This window comes from Spermophilus citellus (genome assembly GCF_964194105.1).
Source record: "Spermophilus citellus genome assembly, chromosome: 15".
Classification (NCBI taxonomy): domain Eukaryota; kingdom Metazoa; phylum Chordata; class Mammalia; order Rodentia; family Sciuridae; genus Spermophilus; species Spermophilus citellus.
In genome coordinates, this window is record NC_138195.1 from 27951342 (window position 1) to 27967750 (window position 16409).

General features: G+C 33.1%; 1 protein-coding gene across 1 annotated transcript in view; it reads left to right on the plus strand.

Moving 5' to 3' along the window:
• LOC308634102 (ankyrin repeat domain-containing protein 26-like) overlaps window positions 1-12141 on the plus strand; it is a gene marked incomplete at its 5' end in the record, with an annotated part of 48618 nt that extends 36477 nt beyond the window's left edge. The window contains 4 exons of the mRNA XM_081267660.1: window positions 4223-4445; window positions 5914-6097; window positions 8093-9043; window positions 12023-12141. Coding sequence (XP_081123786.1) covers window positions 4223-4445; window positions 5914-6097; window positions 8093-9043; window positions 12023-12055 — 1391 coding nt within the window. The 3' untranslated portion in view covers window positions 12056-12141. The remainder of the gene's footprint in view (window positions 1-4222; window positions 4446-5913; window positions 6098-8092; window positions 9044-12022) is intronic.
• Window positions 12142-16409: the final 4268 nt, after the last annotated feature.

The window sequence follows — 16409 nt, forward strand, 5'->3', positions numbered from 1 at the left end:
ATTACGCAATTTGACAAGTTTTAACATACAAGTTACACACATTTAAATACCATAATCAAGATGTTCAACATTTCTAGCAATTAGAGAAAATGCAAATTTAAACTGTACTAGAGACTTCATCTCACTCCAGTTAGAATGGCAACAATCAAGAATACAAGCAACAATAAATATTGGTTGAGGATGTGGGGAAAAGGGTACCCTCATACTCACTGGTGGGACTGCAAATTTGTATAACCACTCTGGAAATCATCATGGAGATTTCTCAGAAAACTTAGAATGGAACCACCATTTGTTCCAGTTATCCCACTTCTTAAAATCAACCTACTGTAGTGACATAGCAAAATCTATGTTTGTAGCAGCTCAATTCGCACAATAGGCAAGCTATGGAAACAACCTAATTGTCCTTCAACAGATGAATGGATAAATAAAATGTGGTATATATACAAAATATATACAGAATGGAGTATTAATCAGCTGTAAAGAAAAAACTTAAAATAATGGCACATGCTAGTAAATGGATAGATCTGGAGAATATTATGCTAATTGAAATAAGCCCATCCCCCAAAATGAAAGGCCAAAAGTTCTTTCTGATATATGCTAACCCAAAACAAGGAGGGTGGGGAGGGAAAGAATAGAAATCTATCACTAGATAAAGGGAAAAGAGGGAGGGAAGGAGGGGGGGAAGGACAATAGAATTATCAGACATAACTTTCCTAGCCTCGTATTTGAATAAATGACCAGGGTAACTCTGCAGCATGTACCACCACAAGAATAGGATCCTAAATAAAATGAATTATACTCTATGTATGTTAATTTCCAAAAATACATTCTAGTGTCATGTATATTGATAAACAACAAATTTTAAAAAAACAGTTAAGAAACCCATTAATCACAAAATACTCCTCATGCCGCTATATATTCCCTAATTAAGAAATCTCAAACAGCTTTCCAACATATTTCCATATTTTTCAATGCCCATGGTATGAAAGGTCCCATTCTTTCCAATCTTCAATATCAAGTCGAATGGTCAAGTTTTAATAATTATACCCTTTCTAAGAGGGTGGTCTGCACACATGCACACATCAGAACGGTTTCAATATGCCTTACACTAATGACCAGTAATGTTGAGGATGTTCCATGTGCTTATTATTAATTTGGATGACATTTTTGGTCACTTATCCTTTTAATTCTCTGTTATTTTGTTTGTTCTTTTTAAATTATTCATTCCAGTAGGATCCATTTTGATATATTCATACAAGCATGGAATATATTTTATTCTAATCAGGCTTCCAATCTTGTGGATGTACACAATGTTGAGATTCACTGTGGTGTATTCCTGTATTTAGATAGGAAAGTTATGTCAGATTCATTCCACTCTCTCCTCAGGATACCATTCCTTATCAGCTATTTTTTTGCAAGAAATTTTCACCACTTTGTGTCTTGATATTTTCTCCTCTTAGTTATTTTTAAAAGCTTCAGTTTTAAATTTGATGAACTCTAACTTATGTATTTATGCAAATAAAAGATTTTGTCATTTATGTCATAGCATTTTAATTTCTTTTGTAATCCATTTGATTTTAAGCTGACATAGTAGGGGGACATATTGATGGGGTACACTGTGTAATAATAAGAGCAGAGTGATTGAGATATCTCATATCTCATATATCTCTTATCTCTTTTAGAATCATGCAAAATCCTTTCTAGGGAATAGCTATTAAGAAACCAACCTACATGCCCTTCAATGGATGAATGAATAAAAAAATGGGATATATGTATGCATATACCTATACATATGATGTAAATAGACACACACTCAATAGAATATTAGTCAGCCAAAAAAAAGAATAACTTTGTCATTTGCCAGAAATATTTTGTTGTTGATTTCTGATCATGACTTCATAATCAGGGAACATATTGTGCATGGTTAAATTATTATGACATCTTAAATTACAATTTATTGTCTGATCTTAGCATCTGTTCCATTTTGGTAGAGAATGGTGGTGTTAAGCTTTTCTACATTCTTGCTGACTTTCTGCCTACATTTTCTACCACTTATTGAGTGAGGAGTTTGGCCCCTCAAATGATAATTGTAAATTTGCTTATTACTGTTTGGAGCTCTATCAATTTTTTGCCTCAAGAATTTTGTATCTATATGGTACACAAAAACATTTGTGATCATATAGATATATCATCTTTTTCATCAATTGAATCTTTTATCACTGTGCAATTACCATGTTTATTGCTGGTAGTGTTTTGTAATATGAAATCTCATTGGGCCTTTATGTAGCCATTCCCATGAAGCCTTCTTTCATCAAGTGTCAGTGTGGTTTATATTTTTAACCAATGTGTGTCTAAATTAAAAAAATGTATTTCCTGTAGGAGATGGGAAGCACATAGTTGTAGAAAGCACATTTCTTGTAGAAAGCATAGAGTTGAATCAGACTATTTTGTTCATACTAACAGCCTGCCTTGTAATTTGAATTTTTAGAGCTTTTTGTTATATACATTTGGCCCTTGAACAGTGTTGGTGTCAGGAGTGTCACCCACCTGTGCAATCAAAGAAAATCTGTGTGTATATTTGAATCTGCAAAAATCAGAGGTACTAATAGCCTGCTGTTGACCAAAACTGTCTTTCTAATAGAAACAATTAACATATTTTGTATGTTAAAGGTGTTGGATATGAGGGAAAATGTATAAAAACTGTGAGAGATCATTTTTTACAGTCATAGCCAATTTGCTGGAGACCAACTACTCCCATGGAGATAATTAGCATCATGGGGCCTTTTATGCAGCAGTTCATAACAACTCAGTAACCATAGGAGGTGACTACATAATTATTTGAGTAGTGCAGTTATATACTATGACATCTCCTGACTTCTCTGAGATCTTTCAAATTGTTTATAATTTCCTAAAACAAATAAACAAATCTGTGTATAAGACAACTCCCAGAGTTTAATCCTGTATTGTTCAATGGTTAATGTAGTTGGACTACCCTATCATCATGCTCTTTGATTTCTATCAGTGTTCCTCCCCTCAAGTGTAGTTTGTGTTTCTTTTTTAACTATATCTTTCAACCTCCTCCTTCTGAATTTTATTTTGGAAGTGAGTCAGGTTACTAGTAATGAGCTTGATATCCTTCCCAGTCTTGTTTTTATGATTGTTCATATGATCAGCTGGTTATGAATTCTCCACTACGGGGAGTTGCTGATGACTCTCCCCTTATCCTGTGAAATATCTATTTTTCCAGATTGACTGATGGGCAGAGACACCCTTCTTGGCACTCTGTGAACAGGAGACGGTTCCTCTAACCTAAGCAATGCTTTTTCTTGGCACTCCTTTGTCATCCATTACTGCTAAAAATTCAAAGGGGGTCCTCTGCAGATGTCCAGGGTTCTTTCTCTGTAGTACTTTCTCCTCTCCTGCTCTATCCTGTGATGTCTCTGTGTCTTGGTTTTACCAGAATCTCAGCTCCATCACCTCAGCTCAGAGAGGCTGGTAGACTCTCCTTCTGCTTGTTCTTCTTGAATCACCACCTTGAAACTCTCACAACAGGGAGATGGCACACTTACAAAGCTTACATCATTTGTTTCCTGTCTACTGGGGATCATTTTCCTCATTGTCTGAAGTGTCCACGGTCTTGGGAAATGCACTTCAATATCTTTTGCCTGTTTTGGTTTGGGTAGTTTCTGGTGGGATCAGGAAGCAGTACCTGTTACTTCCTCTTGGCCAAAAGCAGATTGTCATAGAGCCTCAGTACATGCTGTATGTTGACTGGAATGCTCTTCTTCACCCTCTGCCCAGCTGCTTCCTGATAATTTTCATTTCTCTGGGGAGTCATATTTTCCTCAGGGAAAACTTTCTGTAGCTCTGATTCCATAATGTGATTACAGAACTCTGTTTCCCTACATTATCCATTTATTTGTCTTCTCCTCTACACTTTAAGCTAAAGAAGAACATGGATCTCATCTGGTAGGTTTTTCTACAGAATATATTATAATGTGCCAAAAGTTGTAGGCACTCTGCATGCATTTCTTCAGTGCATGAGTGCCTGTGAAAATGTACAGTCCTTCATATATGAAAAATATTCACATATTTGACTTTTATCATGTTTGTTTTAAAATTTATTGTTGTTTGTTTTTAAAAAATAAATTTTTGATTGTTTTTTATTCATTTAAAAAATTTGCATTGCAATCATTGCTTCATGTTTTTTTCCATTATATAGATTCTGTGAGCCTATCCAAAATCGAGGATGCAGTTATTTCATCTCAAAGAACAATGGAACATAGAAAATGTCACTGTTCACAGTGTTCACTATTTATAGAAAAACTTACAAAGATGGAAACTAAAGTTTGTGAGCTGAAAATAAAGCTATCAGATGCAAAAAAAGTAAATGCCATGCTAGAGCATGAAAAAGCAGAGTGGAAACAGGAACTCTCTAATTTGAGGTATGATATCCTAACTTTAAATAAATGTTTGAATGATCCATTTTTTGCTGGAAAAAAAATAATTTTGTTAGTTCTTCTTAGTTACACATGAGAGAAAAATCCATTTTGATAAAATTATACAAGCATAGGACATTTTGTATTTCCTGACTTACCTTTTGGCATTTCATAAGGGAGAAAACTTCTAATTCTTCTGGAGTGTGAAAATCTTGGAAATAAAAACAAGTTGGTAGGAATGATTACTTCCACCAAGTGAATGCATATTCTTCCCAATCACAATTCTACTGGCTACGTAAAAGCCCACTTTACAGGAATCTCAATATTCATTAACAAATAAAAGTTTTCGACTGTATTTTATTCATTTAAAAAAATTGTATGGCAATCATTGCTTCAAGAAACTTCATTTATAGAAATTGTTTTCTATATGTTTATTTTGACTATATCCTTCAAAATACAATTATTTATTTAGAGACATTTTTAAAAGGTATTTAATCAGTTTCTAAATTGTACTCTAGAAAAATTATGTAAATTTACAATTCCAAGAGAGGATGAGGTGAAATGGGCATTTTCCTCAATGAAGAAACATGTTTTTAAAAATTACACATTTTTTTTTCTTCTTGTGCCTGGGATGGAACCCAGGATTTTGTTCAAGAGTATAGGTCTGCTCTTGCTGAGCTATATCCCCAGATGCTGTCTTATTCTTAAGACCCATGAAATTAAATATGAATTAAAAAGTGATGACTATTTTGTTCAATTTATCTCATATATAAATAAAATAAGTTCAAATTTCTCTGGTCAAAAGACCTATACTCTTTATTATTAGATTAAATATAAGGTTCTGTCTTGTTTATAAAGTACATAATAATCAACAAGATCACTTGAAAGTGTTACCCAAAAAGAAATAATAAAAAGTGTAATACAAGGAATTATACTCCTTACATTAGGAGTATAATATAGTAATGTGCTGTTATGTGTTGTGTGAAAACCTATGAAGGTACTATATTACATTGTGAATCATTTCAAGGGATATGTTTAATGTTTCATGAAGATAAACCTTATTTCCAGTAAACTTATAAACTGGTTTTTAAACAATATTTTTTTAAAACAACTTTAAATCATATTTAGAATTCAGGAGGAATTCTTAAAGTTAAGTTTCAACTTGTGAATTTACAGAATCATCTCAAAATTTCTTTTGCATAATTTTTACCAGAGTTATTAGTAACAGATTCTTACCGAATAACAGAATGTTCTTTATTACCTTTATATATCTAAATCTTTTATTTCTATATATAGATATATCCCCTTTGAGAGTTATTGAAGTAGGAAATAAAATGTGAAAACAAGAAGGGAAATGTATTTGAGAACACAGAATTTGTATTAGGATAATAAATTAACATATGAAGAGCAGTTCATAAAGTGAACTTTTTTCTTTCTAACAAAATGAATTTTAAGATAACTTATTTAACTGCAGATGTGAACTACAAGAAGAAGAGAAGAAGAGAAAAAATGCTGATCATCTTTTGGAAAAAATTAAGCACCAGTTAAGAGAAAAAGAAGAGGATTATAATAAAGAAATGGAAATAAAAAGACAACTTGAAATGGCTCTGAAAACAAGAGATATGGAACTGAATACTGAAAGAAATAAGTTAAAGCAGGTAAAATGAGTGTCAAATTTCTTACTTTATTTCAACCTTAATTATATTATTTGTATAATTTAATATATGTGGTCATGTTTCACTTCATGATTGGGATAAGAACTGAGAAAGGTGTCCTTCAGTAATTCCATCATCATGCAATCATAAGCTTGAACTTGCACAAACAGAAGATGTCTACCCTGCAATATAATCCACTGTTTCATACCAGTCTGTTGGCTAACAAAGCATTGTTATGCCGTGCATGACTACGTTATTTAGGTTTAAAACAAAAGGCATCTTTTGGCTTTTATGGCTAAAATTTTTTATTGCAATGTTGACATCTAATAGATGTTCCACATGATTTCTGAATGTAGTAATGGAAGCTGAGTGGAGTTAACTCACTAACATAATTGTTAATTTGGGCATTTTATGTTATAACACAGGCTAAATTACTTTGAAACTATCAGGAAACTTATGAAATGTTTTGTAAAATATTGTATATCATGATGCTGTCTCACTCTGCTTTTAGGAGATGTTTTTGCTCTGAGAAATTTATCTGTTATTTATGAGATTAAAATTTGAGCTATCCATGTGGGATAAAGTTTCATGTGCTTTAATAGCCTCCTTCTTTTTAAAATATTTTTATCAGAGTACCATAATTATACATAGTAATTGGGTTCATTTTATCAAAATCATATGTGCAAGGAATTTGATTTCAAGCCCCATTCCCCCTCTTTTCCTCGCTTTCTCCTTCCTGTTATCCTCCTCTCTTCTCTATTAAGCATCCTTTCTTTTCTATATGCATTAAAGTGAAAATGCCTTTGGTATCTTTATATATGAATATATAACATGATTTTGTTAAATTCGTTCCATTTATCTTCCCCTTTTCTTCCTTCCTACCTCTCATTCTCCTACATCTACTTCACTCATCTTTCCTGTATCTTTCTGCTCTCTGATCTCCTCTCCCACTGGCTTCTTTCCCATATTATGCTCTAGCTTCCACCTATGAAAGAAAACATTCGACCTTTGATTTTCAGTTGGGTTTATTTCACTTAGCATGATTTTCCCCATTTCTATCCATTTACTGGAAAATGCCCTTCTAACATTCTATTTTATGGCTGAGTAAAACTCTGTGGTGTATATTTACCACATTTTTTAATCTGCTCATCCATTAATGCACATCTGGCCTGGTTCCATAGCTTGGCTACTGTGAACTGTTCTGCAATAAACCTTGAAGGGTATTGCTGTGGTATGCTGATTTTAGATATTTTGGATATTCAAGGAGGAGTTGGAATAGCTGCATCACATGGTGATTCCATTCCTAGTTTTTGAGTAATCTCCACATTGCTTTTGAGACTGGTTGTACTAGTTTGTAGTCCCAGCCTCAATGTAAAGAGAGTGCCTTTCTCCCACATCCTCACCAATATTTGTCATTACTCATGTTCCTGATCATTGGTATTCTAACTGGACTGAGATGAAATCTTAGTGTAATTTTGATTTGCATTTCCTTAATTTCTAGAGATGCTGAAGATTTTTCATATATTCTTGTCAATTTGTGTTTCTATTTTTGAGAAGTAGAATGTGTATAGAACATTTTCAGAAATGGAGAACCAAAAAATTTTGGAAAATTTTTATCAGTCAAGTATATGTACAGCTAAGGCTCTTACTATGGCTTGGTTCTATATATTAGAATGTAAACCTTTTTTAAAACATGGTCACAGCTATTAATCACTGATTCTATGTCTTGGGTCTGTTGTACTTCAGGAAAAGTGTTCTTTAATTCTGAGATTCTTATAACTCATCATTTCTTTTGTACTCTTATAGATTCCCTTTCTTCAATTAACTTTTTGAACTTCTGGGAATATATGCTTTTATAAGGTCTGAAGTTTAGCTCTAATTTTTCTCCATATAAAGTGTTGCAATGAATGGATATCCAACTGGAGAAAATTATATATATATATATATATAAATTTTTGGAATTGAGTGCTAGCTAACTATTTCCTTGGTTTTGCTTAGGTTTCTACTAGCAATAAAATGGGAAAAGATCTGTTGGATATATATCACAGGATAAAGGATATAAGTGCTACGAAAATAATAGAAATAGACACAATAAAACATGAGAACCAAGAAAAGGAAAAGAAATACCTTGAGGATATTGAAATTTTAAAAGGTAAGTATGATGATCTTCAAAAGACAATCAAGCAGAAAGAGGAAACAGCTGGAGCGAATCCATTCCAGGATAATGAACAATTTAATAAGATGAAAGGTGAGATAACAACGCTAAAATTTCAACTGGAGTCTGAAAAAGAAAACAGGGAAAGACTGGAAACAGAAGTTAAGTCGTACCGTGCCACATTGGCTGTTGCACCCTTCCATCATTATGAAGGCCATACATCAAAAGGATACCAAGAATTTGCTTTCCAGTCAGCCAGAGAGGAATACTTGCATTCACAGGTCAAAATGAAGTTTGCTATCTCTCTCCTCAAAGCTCATAGTGAGTTTGTTTCTGAAGAACTTCTTAAGCATGAAGAAAGATTATGTATCTTAAAAAATAAAGTCCTTCAGACAAGACATGCTGTTAAAGAAATGACTTTGAATTTAGAAACTCAACAAAGAGACCTACGGCAAGCACAGTGTCAGATAAAGAAAATTAAATACACATATCACAATGAACAAACTAAAGTGAATAAATATGATGGGAAGCAGGATTCCATAGAGGAGAGATCACAACCACAGACTGAAAATACATTGCTTCAACAGCAATTGCACAAACCTCACAACAAATCTGTCAACAAAGACACAGTAATAAGTATCCAACATCAATCTCATGATATTGTAGAAAAACTTCGAGCTGAGATTAAAAACCACAATCTCATTCTGGAAAACATGATTAATAAATTCAGAAATAAATGTGATCGTATTGAAGAAAGACGGAATCAATATGAAAATGAGAAAACAGAAAGAACAGTAAGTATCAAGCATAAAAACATATGAATTACCTTTAATGGAGAATTCAAAGTAATGTTTGCTTATGACTAAATGTTGAATCTAATTGTGTGGAAAAATCCATACACTATAAATGTATTTGCTCTATCAACTCCAAAACAACCTCACTTCTGCCAAATTCACATTTGACCTAATTCCCAACACAAAGAAATAATCCATGTTTGAAGTGATGTCTGCTTATTTCCCTGCTCTGGTCATTATTCATTGTATGCATGCTTTGAAATATCACACTGTACCTTATAAATATGTACAATTATGTGGTGACTAAAACTAAAAATTCAGAGGTACATAGTACTGCATTCAAAATTTACCAAAAAATATTGAAAATGTTGAATCTGAGATATTTTTACTCAATGCTGTACACTGAGTAAAAAAGGCATTGTGTTTCCTATGAAGCTTGAAGATGTTAATTTACAAATATTTAATATACCTATACTGATATTAAAAATGTAGTTATTCACTTGAATTCAAATTTAATTAAGCTTTTAGGTCTTTTGGGTATAGTCTGAGAAGAGGAATAGCTGGGTCAAATGGTGGTTCCATTCCAAGCTTTCCAAGGAATCTCCATACTGCCCTCCAAATTGGCTACACTAATTTGCAGTCCCACCAGCAGTGTATGAGTGTACCTTTTTCCCCCGCATCCTCACCAGCACTTGTTGTTGTTTGACTTCATAATGGCTGCCATTCTTACTGAAGTGAGATGGTATCTTAGAGTAGTTTTAATTTGCATTTCTCTGATTGCTAGAGATGGTGAGCATTTTTTCATGTATTTGTTGATTGATTGTACATCCTCTTCTAAGAGGATGTTCAGGTCTTTGGCCCATTTGTTGATTGGGTTATTTGATTTTTTTTGTTATACCCTAGAGATTAGAGCTCTATTTGATGTGTAAGGGGTAAAAATTTGTTCCCAGGATGTAGGCTCCCTATTCACCTCACATATTATTTCTCTTGCTGAGAAAAAAAAAACTTTTTTAGTTTGAAAACAGCATACTACAGGGACACAGCCACATCAATGTTTATAGCAGCATAATGTACAATAGCTAGAGTGTGGAACCAACCTAGATATGCCCTTCAGTGGATGAATGGATAAAAAAATATTGGCATATATACACAATGGAATATTACTCAGCACTAAAAAATAACAAGATCATGGCATTTGCAGGGAAATGGATGGCATTAGAGGAGATTATGCTAAGTGAAGTTAGCCAATCCCTAAAAAACAAATGTTTTCACTGATATAAGGGGTGTGACTCAAATGGGGTAGGGAGGAAGAGCATGAGAAGAAGATTACCTCTAGATAGGGAAGAGAGGTGGGAGGGAAAGGAAGGGAGAAGGGGAATTGCATGGAAAATGTAAGGAGACCCTCATCATTATACAGAATACATGTATGACGAAGTGAGGGAAAAAAATTGTGTCACGTTAGATTGGGTAGAGAGAACTGATGGGAGGGGAGGAGAGGGGAAGGGAAGAAAGGAAGGACAACAGAATAAAATAGACATTATTATTGCTGTATGTATATACATGACTGCATGACCTATGTAATTCTGCAACCTGTACATTCAGAAAAATGAGAAATTATACCCCATCTGATTCAAATGTATGATATGTCAAGATCATTGTACTGTCATGTGTAACTAATTAGAACAAATTAAAAAAATAAAATGCATTCAGGAAAAACAATATTAAATCAAGCTATGAAATAGTTTGCAGGAACATGTTATGCAAGGAAAAAATCCAAACCAAACCAAACAAATGGTCCACTTTCACACACAAATAAGCAGCACTAAGAAAAGAAATATGAACTGTTGTAGATTAGAAGACCCAGAAGGTCCATACCAACCAAATATAATGTATGGGTCTCTATTGGAATGTAATTAAGCAAACCAAACATGAAAAGATATTTTGATAACCTTTCAATTTCAGACTTACAGAAAGCTTGCTAGAGTACCAAGAATTCCCACATACCCTTCATGTGTTAAGGACTTACCATGTTTACTTTATCACTCTCTCTTACACTGCTGGGAATTGAACCCAAGTTCTTGCACAGGCTTAGCACATTCTCTCCCAGTGAACTATGTCCCACCCTTGAATAATATTTGTAATACCTTGATGTTCCCTTGTTTTAAGACCATGATGAAGTCGACAAAAAGAAATGCTCATATGTAGATTGAGTTAAGTGGGCTATTTTGACAGCTGAGCCAAAGTGTAGATGATATATTTTGTAATAATTCTCCTTTACTAGCATTTTATCTATTCTGCTTAGTTCTTTTATTCATGGCAGTAGTAGTAGAATTGAAAATCACCATCTCAATTTTTAAGACCACTCACCTCTTTCAAAGCATCTACTTTTTGTGAAATCATAATGGGATTAATGGCTGGAAAATCATAGTTGATTTAAGCTACCCATCGTTTCTGTCATTAATCGTGCATATTTGCAGACAACTTGTTCAGACTTAACTGTTAGTGTCGTAAAGGATACAACTTCATCCAATGCAAAGATAATTATAGCTCTCTGTGGTTCACTAATTGGGCATTGAATCCCCATTTTGAGACTAGCAAAGTGTGGCAGGACTCACGTACACCAGGAATGGAGTGAGGAGTGGAGCAAGTTTTAGGAGCTGTGTTCAGGGAAGTAGGTGGAGGCCAGGTCACCTAGGGTCTCCTTTTTATTCTTAGTTGGGAATCTTTTGGAAAGACTTGTGCAGAGTAGTGAATGTGTGAGGAACTCTGGTGTCAATTTGAGCCTCTAAGAAAAAAGGGGGTAATGTTCTCTGTAGAATTTACCAGTCCTAATCCAATCCACATACTCATGTATGTTTGAGAATTCAGTAGGTTGTCAAGCATTGCATCAGGGGAGGAACAGTTAGAGGGCTGAATCTGTTGTCTAAAGAACATAAAAGTGATCAGACTTGAAGACAACACCTTCTGTGTCCTCAACAGAATCCAGAAATAAGAGCCATCCACAGAAGATAGATTGATGTATGTGGTGATATTTTTCAGAGAACTATGTAAGAGTTAAGTATAGTTAATATCCAGAAATCATAAGGTGATTTATAAAATCATTAACAGAAATATCTTACCAGGTAGCTGTGAGACCACTTCAACAAGAACGGGCTTCACTTGAAGTTTCATCTGATTGTCACCTTAATTTAGACGAGGAGACACAGGAATTAAAAAGAAACTAGAGCAAGTCCCAAGTCAAGTATGTATGAAATTGGACATTTAAAATCTAAAATCTAAAAATTTTAAACAATAAAAAGCATTTTAGGATACTAACTTCAGTGCCTAGCATTCTTTGGATTTCCATTATACTTGATTTTTATTATGATTTTATTATTATTCTCTTGATTGAACTTATTTATTTGTTTTTGTTTTTCAGTACTGGGGATTGAACATGCAATGAGTGAATATTCTCATAATAATCTTATCATTCTGATGCTCCCTGACCATATAAATGTTGAACTGAGGAATGAAGAATGGGGAAACCCAAAGCTCTGTTACTCAGCCACATTGATAATTAACTCAGTGTTCAACAATGGGCAAATTATATTTCAAAGTAATGTTTTAGTAAACTGTGAAATCTTTGAGAGACAGAATATAATAATAATTCATTTTGTTCCATTTGCTGTAGAATTTGTACCTAGACTTAATAGAACTTCTGCAAACATTCTAGTAAAAATATCAAGTTATTTTATTATCATTTAAAAATATTTTGTACCTAGGGTTTTACTTTTTTAATTCTGACCTTATATTTTTATTTTATGTTTTTATAAAGCTTCTGTTTTTCTGGTTTAACATTTCAAGTTTGCTTTTATTTATCATTTCTACACATTTAGTTTTACTTGTTTTTTAGTCATGCTTTTTAAATTGTTTCTGTTTTTTTAAGGTTATATTTAATGTACTCAGCCTGGTCAATCATTGATTAGTAAACTTATATTACTCATTTTTAGACTTTCAAAAATAAATAGAAGACTATGTTTTCTCTCAGTACAACTTTACTATATTCACTGTAAAATATTTCTTTGTAGCAAAATATGTTGTCATTATTCCAAATTCCTCTTTAATCCAGGGGCTATATAGAAAAATGAATTGTTATTTTTTCCACTCAAGTGGATTTAGAGTTAATTGTTGTTGGTGATAATTGGTATTTCCATGTATATATGGAATACACAAATTCACAAGGTTGAATAAAATTAGCATATATTAAATTAAAAAATTTGAATCTTTCTTGGCTCCTACAACTAAATTTGAATTTAGTTGTAGTATGTACCCATTGGATTTTTATGTACTCTTAAACTACCCAAACTATAATATAATTTGGCCAATGTCACTAACACTCCCCGCCCATCCCTACCTCCCGCCCCTAGATCTTTTTCCTTTACTGGTCTCCCTTTTATTTTCATGATTTTGTTCCAACATTTCTTTACCTTTTTCCTCTCTAGCTTCTGCATGTGAGAGAAAGCATACAACATTTGACCTTCTGAGTTTGATTTATTTTGCTTAACATAATCCATTTTGCTGCAAATGACATAATTTCATTTTTCTTTCTGGCTGAATAAAATTCCATTGTGTATAGTCAGCACATTTTCTTAACCCTTTCACCTTTGATGAACACCTAGGCTGTTTCCATAATTTGGCAATTGTGGATTGTGCTGTTAAAAAGATGGGCATTCATGTGTCACTGTACAAAGATGACATTAATTCTTCAGGATAAACACTGAAAGATGGAATTGCTGGGTCATGTGGCAGTTCCATGCCTAGTATGTTGAGAAAACTCCATACTGAGCAGTGGTTGTACTAATTCACCATCCCACCAACAGTACAAGCATTCCTTTTTCTCCACATCCTCGTGTTATATTATTATATATGTATTCTTGATATCTGTCATTCTGACTGGTTTGAGATGAAATCAGTATAGTTTTAATTTTCGTTTCCCTTATTGCTAGTGATGTGTGGAATATTTTTCATAAATTTGTTGGCCTCTGTTTACTTTATTTGCCCACTTACTAATTGGGTCATTTGATTTTTGTGTGTGTGTAAAGCGTTTGAGGTTTTCATATACTTTATGTATTAATCCTCCATCGGAAGAGTAGCTAGCAAAGATTTTCTCCTGTTTTATATGCTCTGTATTCACATACCTAGTTATTACCTTTGCTGTGGAGAAGCTTTTTCATTGGATGTCATCCCATTTATTAATTGCTGGCATTATTTACTAAGCTTAAGGGTCCTAAAAAGTTTTGTTATATTTTTCCACTACAATGGAATTAGACTTTCTTTTTGGTGATGATAATGTCTGTGTGTATGTGTGTGTATGTGTGAGTTTGTGTGTATGTGTGAGAGTGTGTGTGTGTGTAATATACAATTTCACAAAGTTGAATAAAGTGAGCACATATTAAGTTAAAAAAATTTGAAACTTTCTTAGCACCTACAACTAAATTTGAAGTGCAAGTGCACATCAATTTGAGTTTTATGTACTAAAACTGCCCAAATGACAACTGATTAAACACTACCCTAACAACCAAGTGTTTTTAATGACTTTATGAAATTAAATTCACATTATAGATGGCTTACTTTTATTTTCCAATTTTTATTTCTAAATATGTACCTAAGAGTTTAGACAGACATTATTTTGCCACATCAAGACTGTGGCTATAGCAATGTTTTAATGTATTATAATTATTTTAGTGCAGTCAACCTTATATACTTTTTCTAAGTTTTCATTTTAAGCATTGACATGTTTTTTTCCTGATGAGAAAGAATGTCTAAAGCCTTAAAATATTTCCCTTTTTGTTTGGTTCTTCAACTTTATTTTTTTGGAAATAATTTTAAAATTAATGTTCCAGGTTCTATTAAAAATAACTTTGTTTCTCTGAACCATTTGAGAGTAAATTTCTGAGACTTGCCATCATTTGTGATTACTAAAATATTTCTTCTAAGTCAGAACATGCTTTATTACTTCCATACAACTTTCACAAGAAAAAGTTAATACTAATACATTCTATCAATCACTCAATCCTCAGATTTTTTGAAGTTTTGTGACTTGTCTAATAGTGTCCTTTCTAGCCAAAGGGATTTCATTTGGATCTGGAGAATGCACTTAGTATTGTATTCCTTAGATTCCTGAAATCTCAAACATTTCTCAGTCTTTCCTTAACTTAAATGAAATGGATGGAATCTTTTAAGGACATCTCTTTTAGAATTTATCTCAAGTGGATTTTTTTTCTGTGTTTTTTTTTATGATTACACTTAGATCACACTTTCTGTGAAGAGTATCAAATAATTCTGTGATTCTCCTCTAATCCCATCATGTATCCTATAAGTTTAATTTTCCCATTACTGATGATGTTAACCTAGGATCACTAAAAAGGGGGATCTTGAGATTTTTCTCTTGTGTGATGTTGTCTTTTCACCTCATAATTATTTCATGTTTTATGGATATATAACTTGAGACTATATAAATGTTTGTGCTCCTCATGCAACTTTGAATTTATTCATTTATTTTACCCATATGGATCCAGTGCTTATCTTATTCAGTGTACTATGTGTTAATATCATTTTATACTCCTTTTTCTTTTTTTAAATGCTCTGGTTTAATAATTTCAGACTTATAGACATTATAATGCAAAGAATTTCTAGATACTACTTCCCAAATATTAACAGTTTATTATTGTTGCTTTATCCCTTCTCCACTATTCTCTTTTTTTCTAATTTTTTTTTGTAGTTGTAGATGGATAGAATGCCCAGTGCCTCACACATGCTAGACAAATGCTCTGCAACTGAGCTAGAGTTCCAGCCCTCCGCTATTCTCTTTTTGTAAATAAATATAAATGTAGGTATATAACATAGTCTAGTTTCTCTGAAACATTTGTGAGTTACACATGATACTATTTTATTCCTAAATATGAGGGTCTCCTAAAAACAAGGTATTATGTAACTGTGATATAATCATCAAAACCAGGAAATTAAAATTGAACTAATATCTAATATATAAGCTTCATTTAAATTTGCCACTTATCTCAGCAATGTCCTTAACAACCATAGTAAATCCAAGATTAGGGATTTTCACAATTTGTGATTCATTGTGTCCAGAGGTCGTCTTTCTTTAGTATTCTTTAATCTGGGACAGGCATTGAGACTTTCTGTGCTGTTCATGACATATATAATGTTGAATGGTATAGGTGAGTAGTCTCATGGATTGTTCCTCAGTCTGGGATCAGATGATGTTTCCTGATGTTTGGATTCAGGTTCAGCCATCTAGGCAGAAATGTCCACTAGTGATGTTGAGTTCTTCCCAATGTAACATATTTAGTCTTCACTGCCAGACCCC